Source organism: Danio aesculapii, chromosome 11 (genome assembly GCF_903798145.1).
Source record: "Danio aesculapii chromosome 11, fDanAes4.1, whole genome shotgun sequence".
NCBI lineage: Eukaryota > Metazoa > Chordata > Actinopteri > Cypriniformes > Danionidae > Danio > Danio aesculapii.
Genome location: NC_079445.1, coordinates 1,637,232 through 1,648,949, shown reverse-complemented (window position 1 = coordinate 1,648,949; position 11,718 = coordinate 1,637,232). Strand labels below are relative to the sequence as shown.

The following is an 11,718-nucleotide window of genomic DNA, read 5'->3' as shown; positions in this document are numbered from 1 at the left end:
AATCCTAAATTCAAAACGAAATTCATAAATATGCAACTCCAGTTAGTAAATTCAAAACGAAATTCATAAATACGCAAATCCCATTCGTAAATTCAAAACACAATTTATAAATACGCATATCCAAATCGTAAATTCAAAACGAAATTCGTAAATACGCAACTTCAGTTCGTAAATTTAAAACACAATTCAAAAATACGCAAATCCAAATCGTAAATTCAAAACGAAATTCATAAATATGCAAATACAAATCATTTGGGGAAATATTTACAATTTTTACTTGCGAATTCACAAACTGTGTTTTGAATTTACGAATTGGATTTGTGTACTTTTGAATTGTTTTGAATTTACCAATTGGATTTTGTAAATGTGAATTGTGCTGTGCATGTATGAGCTTTATTTTTGCAAACGTCTTATTTTTGAGACAGATCTGGCTTCATAAATCTTCATTTCCACAAAAAGATCTGCATATCTACATTGTAAAACGTGTTCGTAAATTAGCAGTTTTTCGTATTTTGTCATTCATGTTTAATTTTATTTTTTTCTCCATTTATTTATGCTTTTAAGTAGCATAGTATTATGGGTTTTTTATCTTTCTTGCAACAAGTTTTAACCTTGGAAAAGTTGAGAAAAAAGTGACTTTCATGAATATTCGTAATAGTTGACAGTGCTATATTGCCTGGGTTGGTGTTGTATATTGCGCTACAAACACCTTGTAATAAACTGCAGCACATTTTCTGTTATTTTACACACCTATTTCCCTTTTATATATCATTTATATGCATTATATTATTAATTTAAATTACTAAAATGTCACTTTGATAAACTCATAATCAGAAGTGAACAGAGCACAGATCAAACATCCCATAATGCAATTCACTACCGGAAATAAACAGAAAAATTAACAAAATACGGAAACTGTTAATTAACATTTACTTTTTACAGTGTAGTATTAATAATGATGGTGTAAACTTAAATTGTGGTGGAGTCTGAAATAATCAGTGTTAGCCGGTGTATACCTCTACAGTGTGGGCCCTCGTCTCCTCCATCGGTGCAGTCCGGGACACCATTACACAGTTTGCTCATGTGAACACACACGTCTGAACCCAGACACTGATGTTCATTAGGAGGACAGCGGGACACACGGTTATGAGGACCTGAAAGAGAGCAGAGGACAACAGCATTAGCATAATCACACTCAAACTGTAAGGAGGTGGGTTGGGGACAGCAGGATCCACATGTAGTTTATTAACAAAGAATAGTCAGACAGTCAACAGTCAAACAGGTACAAACGGTAGCATGAGGGCAATCCAAAAGAGTAGTCATGGTCACAGGCGAAGAGATTGATGCAGGCAGCAAAACAACATAAACAATAAACAAAGCAACAGGTGTGAACACGGCATGACAATGCAGCGAAAACGCTTCATAGTGCTCACAGGCTAAACAAGACTCAGCAAAGTGTGTGTGTATGTGAAGAGCTTAAGTAGTCCTGTAATAAGTCTAGAATGAGTTTCAGCCAAGCGGCAATCTCCAGCTCTCCCTCGGGAAGCCAATACGGAAGTAAATAAAACTGCAATTCATCGGCTCGCCTTTGGGGGCTGGCTCCAGGAAACCCAGATGATATCTAAGTAATTAGCATTTTCCTCCTGTAGAAAATCGTCATATAAACAATGTTTAGTGGCTAGTTTTTAAAGTCTAAACACTTTATTGATATAGTGTACAACCAAGCACATGTGGTCAGAACACAGACGAGTCTCAGGTAATGAAGTATTAAGCGTTTCTCCCGAAGAAAAGTCTGTCTTAGCAAAATATCAGCAGGCGTCTGTAGCTCAGCTCACGCTCCGCCTCTTTGCCCTTGTTTGGTATCCCCCAGTCGGTGTGATGACACGCGAACAAAATGGCGACGGTTGGCCACGCCTACTTGTAGCTTCTTTCGCGTTGTTCAAAAACCTATGTGTGACGTCACAGATACAACATCCATATCTTTTACAGTCTATGGTTTTAGCTGTGACAAGTGCAATGACTTCTGGGGATTGTAGTTTGGTGGTATAAGGAAGTGATCTCCAGCGGAGGCAAAACACAAGCTGTTTTATTTGTATCAAAATATCTACTCAGCCAACAAATTTAGGTTCTAAAAACGTTCCTTTAGCATTCGCATTACGTTATGTAATGTTATGTAATTTGATTAAAGTCTTTCACGCTCATTAAGGCTGTATTTGATCAAACACACACAGTAAAACATTGTAAATGTAATTGAATCATCAAGTAATCAATCTATTGTTATGATTTACTTTTTATTGATTATTATTAGTGCTTAATTTGATAAACAATTAATTTTTTTATTATTACCCAATTTGACAAGTGTTTGTGCTGCTTAATATTTATATATTAAGTTTATATATATTTTTATATATAGTTTATATATTAAGTTTTAAAAAATCGAATGAACAGATTTTATTTGAAATAAAAAAGAATGAATACGAATATAAAAATCAGCTCTCAAATCACCCAAATAAATGACCTTTTATAATACATTCACTTAGAAAACAGCTGTTCATTCATTCACTTTCATTCAGGTTTTTCCCTTATTTTCCAGGGGTCACCACAGTGGAATGAACCGCCAGCTATTCCAGTATATGTTTTATGCAGCGGATGCCTTTCCAACTGCAACCAAGTACTGAGAAACACCCAGACACTCTCATTCACACACTCATGCGCTACAACAGAGCACGCAGAGGAAACCCAGACCAACACGGGGAGAACATGCAAACTTCACACAGAAACGGCTGGGACTCGAACCAGCGACCTTCTTGCTGTGAGGTGACAGTGCTAACCACTGAGCCGCTGTGCCGCCCCACAGATATGTTTAATTGCACAAATATTTCACAGTATTACAGCTTTTTACTGTAGTTTAATAAAGAAATGAAGCCTTGGTGCAGCGGAAGAGGCTTTTTTTCTACAACATTACATGAATGATAAACTCTCAACCAGGAATCCATGTTCATAGAGTAGACTAAATATTTAGAAAGAACGCTACAATTTACTACCTGTAGATTAAACAGCAAAGCGTGGCACTAATAAAGCAGCAAAGCAATGTGTTCGACACCCAGAGCAAGCCAAAACTGATTACATGTATGCTTGAACGCAATACAGGTCTATTTAGGATAAAATAATCCACCAAATGAATTAAAGGGGACCTACTATACCCCTTAAACAAGATGTAAATAACTTTCTGATATGCCTAGAGTGTGTGTAGTGCAGTTTCAGCTCAAAATAGCACACAAATAATGTTTTATAATGCTCTGAAACTGACCCTTTCAGGCTTTGATCCTGATTTTTGATCTCTTTTGGTGACTGTTGCTTTAAATTCAAATGAGATTGTGCTCTATTCAGAAGAGGGCGGGGCTACAAATGCCTGTGTGTCAGCATAATGGCAGATGAATCTCTAATGGCGAATGGCTGCTTCTCCCTCAGAGCTACTGTTTATGCTAATGAGGAAGAGATGAGTACTAGTGGGCGGGGCTTTCCCCCTCTGAGGACACATACAAAGGGAGAATGTCAATCAAAGCATTTCTGCAGTCTGTTTTTAGCAAGCCTAATTATAAAAATAGTAAGGATGCACCGATTTAATTAATTTTTTACCAATACAGATAACCGATAACTACAGATCCTGAGGCCAATATCTGATATATTATCCAAGATTTTATTTATTTTATTTTTTACTTCTTAGCTATACGTTAATGGTGTGTTTCTGCATATTGATCTAGGTGTTAGATGTAGAATTCTGCCATCTGCTGGTTAGTGGTGAACCTAATACATTTTAACTATCAGAAGCTGAATATATTCACACACTGTTGCCACACAGCTGTCTTTAAACCCCTTATAAAAGTGATTTTAGCATAATAGATCCTCTTTAATGCAGTAGCACATAGACTTATTTTAGAAAAGGTTTACTATAGTATATAAACAATTGAGCTTTTTTCACCTCACGAAACATGAATCATTCTGAGGCATTTTCTTTTCCTTTCTTCTACAGTTGGTTAAAAATCCCCATTTATGGCTGTATTATGACTGCGTCCATAAGTGTGCAGTCATGTGTTTGTGTTTGAGTCACTGGATGAGCTGTATTTGTGTCTGGACTGGACAGAGAACTGGGCGTGGAGTGAAAACACACTGCAAGTCCTCAAATTATTGACCTGAAATGAGCGAATGTGTTTTATTTTTACAGAAAAACTGATGCAACACAGCCGAGTTTAAGACAATAACACTTCCCTGAGCGTCTGCTTTAACCGATGAGATCATCGATACTGCGCCAGAACAAATAACACGCATGAAGTCACTGTTTTATTAAGTTAATATGACACGGGTTTCTATTGAGAAGACTTCGTTCTTCATTTAGGGGTGAAGAGAAGTTTGAAATAAATGAGGCACAATATACTGACCTGGTAATCAAATATCTAAAACAAAGGAAACAGCATCTGGTAATAGCAGTACTTTAGTTGCTTAATACTAAAATTGCATTTTAATTATTTATCTATTTGTCTGAAAGGTAACTTAATTGATCAATAAGTAATTTAATTCTTTAATTAATGAATCAATACTACTTATAATCCAAACTAATCTGAGTATAGACGAGAAATTAGACTGTTTTAATCAACCCAGGCTCATTCTGAGAACGTAGTCCCATAGACGTTTCTGGAGACCGCGAAATGCATCCCGGGAGGTACGTATTTTTGCAGTTTTTGTTTTCGCGAGTCCACGAGAGGCCGCTGTGCGCGCTTTTTCCCATGCCGTTCTCGCGTAAACCCGCTAGAGGCCGCTGTCGAACGTCCTTCCGCCTGTCTGCCTGGATGACGGAATGATTGACCGTGCGACCGGCCAATCGGCTGACCCACCCTCCTCCGTCCCTAAACCCAACCAACGACGATTCAGAAAAGCCGTCCAGAAAAAGAAAAGCCCTCGTCTGATTTTTACCACGTTTTCGGATTTTGACCACATTCTCACCCTGTGATGAACTTGTTCGCTTCATTTTTTGGATTTTGTTTTTGTTTTCTTACCTGATTTTTTGTAACCGCTCTTCCCCGGACTCGAACCCACTCGTCGTCGTTGTCGTGGTCAGCCCCTCTCTGCGCCTCGAGTCCGCCAGAGTACATGAAGAGCTAACCAGACAAACTGGTAGCAGCGGGAAAGCCCTCCACACGGAGGCGAGCGACCGGCCAGCCGGCCGGCAAGCACCGAAGGGAACGGCGTCACACCGCCCCGCAGCGTTCGCTTAAAAAACTGAAATGCACCCGTACGTACCCCCGGATACGTATTTCGCGGTCTCCAGAAACGTCCCCGGGACTACGTTCTCAGAATGAGCCTGGGTTGGTTTTAATTCTGTAAATTTGAGTCAAGCAGGATCTTTTAATTTTTTTAATTAACACCTACATTTCAATTCAAAATGTTTTAAATTAATAACACCATATTTGTTATTTCATTGCATTCTGATTGCGAGTGCAATTGTTGGACAAATGTAACTGGAACCCACATGGAGCCAAGATTCTCACTGAAATCGGACAAGTTTGGTGAAGGAAAACTCATGGTTTGGGGTTACATTCAGTATGGAGAGATCTGCAGAGTGGATGAACAACATCAACAGCCTGAGGTATCAAGACATTTGTGCTGCCCATTACATTACAAACCACAGGAGAGGGCAGATTCTCCAGCAGGATAGCGCTCCTTCTCATACTTCAGCCTCCACATCAAAGCTCCTGAAAGCAAAGAAGATCAAGGAACGAATCACTTCCTGAGAGGACTCGTAGTTCCCGAGTCATATTGAAGATTCGTTCAAAATGTGAACGAATAAGTGATAATACTAAATTAGCATTTATTTTGAATTATTAAAAAGATAGTGCTGTCAAATGGGTCAAATCTAGCGGTTTGAAGTGGTTTCATAGTGGCGAACCATACTTATTTCAAATGACTATTAATTTAATGTTTTGGTGCCAAACTGGAATGCTTAAAATAAGTCTTTTAATACGTCATCAAATAATTCTTGATCTAAAAATACGACATGCAAGATTTTCTGGCGTATAAACGATAGTGTTGCTCTCAGTGATGATTTGGAGTCAAAATAAGCAGCACACATTCTTAAAACCATTACATTTTTAATGTTTAGATGCTTAGAAACCCCCTTTTCGCCGGTGACCCGTATAAATATTAGATGCCTCTTGAAGGAGCTGTGCTAAATGTGTGTGTGAGCGTGAGAGAGAAAAGAGCTGTAGTAGTTCTGCTCTCTCTATAGCGCCTGCTGGAGGACTGGAGCTCAAACTGCTGATGATGTGTGCCGTCTGTAAATCCTCATGCTGGAGGTGTAAAAGTCCCGGTGGTGGTCAGAGGAACCAGTCTGTCTCTCAACAACTGAGACCATCTGTTACAGACCTGAAGCTGCGCAGTCCGACTTCACAGGGACTTCAGGAGGGATTTCAGGGGTCCAGTCATTAGTATGAAGGTAGAAACACACACACACAGGTGCTGGATGCACTTGACAGGAGGTTGGGGAGGAAAAATGTATGCATGTGGTGACATTTTTGCAAAGTAATTACATTACGTTCATTTTGTATTTCAAGTTTTGTAGCGGATTCCAAATTAAATGTCTAGCAAAAGTCCTTTGATTTTGACCGAGGGAGTGCAACTACAACAGTGTAGTTCCCAAGTGTTCAAGAGTTTAGGGCGTTCCATTTAAATCCATTTAGATGCTCCACTAGTAGTGGACACTTGTGTGATGTAATCAATGATGTAGATCCAAGTGAACGAGGCGGAGAGGAGTTAGTGAGAGAAATGCACAAAAAATGGACTGGAATGCAGAGAAGACTGATGGCATTTTCTGCACAGCATTATGGGTAATGTAGTTTTTTTCTGCATGAATTTTGATTTTAAATATAACTATTTTAAAATTAAGTTGAATTTACCCTGGCGACACGGTGGCTCAGTGGTCAGCACTGTGGCTTCACAGCAATAAGGTCGCTGGTTCGAGTCCCAGTTGGCGTTTCAGTGTGGAGTTTGCATGTTCTCCCCATGTTGGTGTGGGTTTGCTCCGGGTGCTTCAGTTTCCCCCACAGTCCAAACACATGCGCTATAGGGGAATTGATGAACTAAATTGGCTTTTAATTGGCAACTAATTGTGTGTGAATGAGCGTGTATGGGTGTTTCCCAGTACTGGGTTGCAGCTGGAAGGGTATCCGCTGTTTAAAACATATGCTGGATAAGTTGGCGTTCATTCCCCTGTGACGACCCCTTATGAATAAAGGGACTAAGCAGAAGAAAAATGAATGAGGCGCCCCTAAGATGTTTCGACATGCCCTGACATTTGTGCTTATTTCAGCTTTTTGTTGTGGTAGTATTGGCCAACATGTATTTTTTGCATTCAGCACAAACTATGCTACAATAATATGTGAGAGAGATAGATGTACATGCTTGCGTTTTTTAGAAAAATTTAAAGATTATGCGTGGTTAGTATGTTTTGAAGATTAAAATGTAGCTGAAGGTCAAAAGCCAGACGAACAGATGAGTTGAATAAAAGCAAATACTGTCGATTAATAACCACTGAGCTCACATCTCGTCATCTTTGTCTCATTTCTAGTCCAAATATCTAAAAAGTCCTAAATCAAGAAGCATTTTCTAGACACACAAATAAATTGTCTTGTTTTCAGAAATAACGAGTCAAAATGAAGTGAGTTTTTCCTTAAAACAAGTTCCCAAATGGAAAAAGGAAAGTAATTTTATTTCAAAGCGAAAACAATATAATTTCGCTTACCCTATTGGCAGATCTTTTAGGATGTTTTAAAGAAAAACTCACTTAATTTTGACTCATTGTTTCTGAAAACACAATATTTTTTCAACCCAGGCTCATTCTGTGAACGTACCCCTATATACATTTCTGGAGAGTAACAAATACATCCCAGAAGGTATGTTTTTTTTTTGCAGTTTTTGGTTTCCCGAATCCACCAGAGGCTGCTGTGTATCTCAAATTTCTCTCGCGAGTGCCATTCGCACCTGCTGTTCTCATGTAAATCCACCAGAGGCCACTGTCGACTGACCGATCGACTGACCGATCGACTGACCCACCCACCTCCTTCCCTAAACCCAACCAATAGTGTGTTTAAAAGCACCGACTGACCCGCCAACCGTCTTCCCTAAACCCAACAGACAGAAGAAAAGCCCTTACCTGATTTTTACCATGTTTTCAGATTTTACCGCATTCTCACCCTGTTATTTACTTGTTTATTTTTTGGATTCTGTTTTTGTCTTACTTGCTTTCTGGAACAGTTCTTTGCCAGACTCGAACCCCGTCGTCATGGTCAACTCCTCTCTACGTCTCAAGTCCACCAATATAAACAACAAGCCACAGGACAAACTAACAGCAGGAGGTGAGCGGTCCATACGGACGTAAAGGCATCATACCGCCCTGTAGCATTTGTTATAAAGACAAAATGCAGTCATGTGTACCTCTGGCTACATAATTTGCACTCTCCAGTAACGTATATAGGGCTACGTTTTCAGAATGAGCCTGTGTTGATAGTTTTTGCCTGTCTAGAATATGCTTCTTGATTGAATACTTTCTAGATATTTGGATTAGTAACAAGACAGAAACCTCAAGTAAGAAAAGCATTGTTTTGCAGTGAGCTCTGTCTTTAAAGTGACATGTTACATTTGCATTTGCTTTTGATTTAAGTACCAAAAAAAACAATAAAGGCGAAAGTGAAAAACCCCTCATCTTTCAGAATAAAAAGGTTTCTAATCGCAGAGAAAGCTTTGGCATTGTTTCTGAGCCGGGGATTGTGCACTCTTGCACAGGCGTGTGCTCAGGCCATAAGCCTCTTGTTATATTATGATCACATGTGGCGTTCCAGAAGATCTGGAGGTGGAAACTCTCGCCGCTCAGTCAGAAACCTCAGACACATGGAAAACTCTATCACATGGGAGACGGGAGTGACCCCGGGCCCCTGCGACACGACCACACGCCACTCCGGCAAATCAGCCAAACACTGAGAATATAAAGAGGCGATGTGAAAAAAAGCACTGCCGTTTTCACATGCTGACGTCTAGTTTATTTCTCTGATTTATAGATAGCAGATGCTTGAAGGTCCGTGTGAGTTAAACTCAAAGCAGGTAAAGCTATTTAGGCCAAGGGTGAGCTGTTTAGCGGAGGCAGATTTGAACTCAAAGGCTGAATAACTGGAGGATTTGACTTACATAACCGTCTGTTGAGCATTGACTGTTGATAATTATAATTCAATTAAGATTTCTTTCATCCAAAACAACATCTTATGCTGTTTTAAACTTTTTAAAATGGTTTAAAGGGGGCATGTTGTGCAAAAATCACTTTTATAAGAGGTTTAAACACAGCTGTGTGGCAGCAGTGTGTGACTATATGCAGCTTCTACTGGTAAAGGTCTGTTCAAACACTTTGATTGACATTCTCCCATTGTACGTGTCATCAGAGGGGGAAAGCCCCGCCCACTAGTGCACATCTATCCCTAATTAGCATAGGAAGTTAGTCTTGTTGTGAATCTGCCACTATTCTGACACACAGGCATCTGTAGCTCCACCCTCTTCTGAAAAGATCACAATCTCATTTGAATTTAAAGCGACAGTCACCAAAACACCAACATTTAGGATCAAAGCCTGAAAGGGTCAGTTTCAGAGCATTATGAAACATTATTTGTGTACTATTTTGAGCTGAAACTTCACTACACACACTCAAGGAACTTTATTTTAGGAGACTTATTTTACATCTTGTTAAAAGGTTGCTGGAAAGTCATTCATTTGGCTTATAAAACATATTAAAAGTGTTAAACTGTACACTGTACAAAGTGATATGCAAAAAGTCAAGACAACAAATGTTTTACTTATTTTAATAAGTTAATTCAGTTTTAACTCATTTTTTTCATAATAGCTTTAACTTAATAACTTTAAGTTAGTAGCTTTAACTTAATAACTTAATAACTTTAGCTTAATTTAGACTGTTTGACTGATGTAAGTTGAGATGACTAGACATTTTCATTTGATATAACTAAACATTTTAAGACAGTAAGTTAATCTATTCTTCATTTAATCCATATAAAATAGTTCATTTCATAAACAGTTGAAGTAGAAATTATTTGGCCTCCTGTGAAATGTTGATGCTTTTTACATTTATTCTTTTTTATGTAATTTTATAGTGATTTTTAGTGATGTTTAACAGAGCAAAGGGATTTTTGTATTATTTCTTATTACATTTTATCCTTTGCTGAAATGTATTTTAGTTTGGCTGGTAAAAAAAATGCATTTAAAAAATGCAAATAATTTTTAAAGTCAAATTAATGTTAATTAAACTCCTAAAGAAATTATTTTCTCAATTGGCTACAGAATAAACCACTGTTATACAATGACTTAATTAAACTAGTTAAGCCTTTAAATGTCACTTTAAGCTGAATACTAGTCTCTTGAACAATATCTAGTCAAATATTATTTACTGTCATCATGGAAAGGATAAAAGAAATCAGTTATTGGAGATGAGTTATTAAAACTATTATGATTAGAAGTGTGTTGAAGAAATCTGCTCTCCGTTAACAGAAATTGGAGAAAAAATATACAGGGGGGCTAATAATCCAGACTTCAACTGTAAATGAAACCCTAAAATCATATTTTTTTAACCCATTTTAAGGTCAATATTATTAGCCCCCTTAAGCTATATTTGTTTTGGATTGTCTCCAGAACAAACCACTGTTACACAATGACTTGCCTAATTACCCTAACTTCACCCTAATTACCCTAGTTAAGCCTTTAAATGTCACTTTAAGCTGAATACTAGTGTCTTGAAGAATATCTAGTCTAATATTATTTACTGTCATCATGGCAAAGAGTAAAGAAAGTTCTAAAATTGCTGTTACACACCTCTTGGGAAATATTTGAAATACTGAAATTTACAGGAGGGCTAATAACTGAATAATAATCCATTTACAGTAATATAGATCCATCTATGCTGTAAGATTGCAATATTGCAATTGTATTTATTTTATACTTCATATATAAGTTGATAGCTGTAATATTAATCAAACAAAAGCCATATTGTGTTTGTTCAGAAATGCTGAAAGCTGACGTTTTAATTTTTTAAGGATCAATATCATAGCAGTGATTATGCAGTAATCTTTTAGCAAATCAACAGGCATTTTTTCTTGATCAGCTTTAAATAACACTGCAAACTAACAGACTGACAAACAGTTACACTAAAAACTCTGCACAGGCAAATGTGACAGAGTTTATCAGTGAAGTTTCCCCGGTCAGATTTAGACTAGTTTCTATTCTGCAGTGTGTGGTTTACCCAAAAGCCGCCGCCGTTCAGCCATATCATAAATCTCTGACTGCCATCCGGCCCAGTGGAAAACAAACTATACAGCAGGCTGACATACAATGCACCGGCTGTGTTCAGAATACTAGCCTACTACTCATAGAACACTGCCTAGTGTGCAATGAATTCCCTCTACTGCCTTTTAAAGCAGTGGAAAAGTACTGATCAATGTTTTGTTTTGTTTTTTATTCAGAATTTGTGCTCAAGTCCACTACAAAAACTTTCTTGCTTAGTTTTTCATTAAGGACACGCCCTTAATGCTTTTGCGCATACGCTTTAGACTTTGCGCCTAGGTCATTAAAATAGAGCCCTCGTTTCAAGTATAAATAACTAAAGATGCTTAAATC

General features: G+C 38.0%; 1 protein-coding gene across 1 annotated transcript in view; it reads right to left on the bottom strand.

Annotated features, from left to right (window-relative positions):
• The window catches only part of lrp1aa (low density lipoprotein receptor-related protein 1Aa), a 239,829-nt gene that overhangs the window by 176,259 nt on the left and 51,852 nt on the right, over positions 1-11,718 (bottom strand). Inside the window, exon 3 of the mRNA XM_056467699.1 lies at positions 1,017-1,154. Coding sequence (XP_056323674.1) covers positions 1,017-1,154 — 138 coding nt within the window. The remainder of the gene's footprint in view (positions 1-1,016; positions 1,155-11,718) is intronic.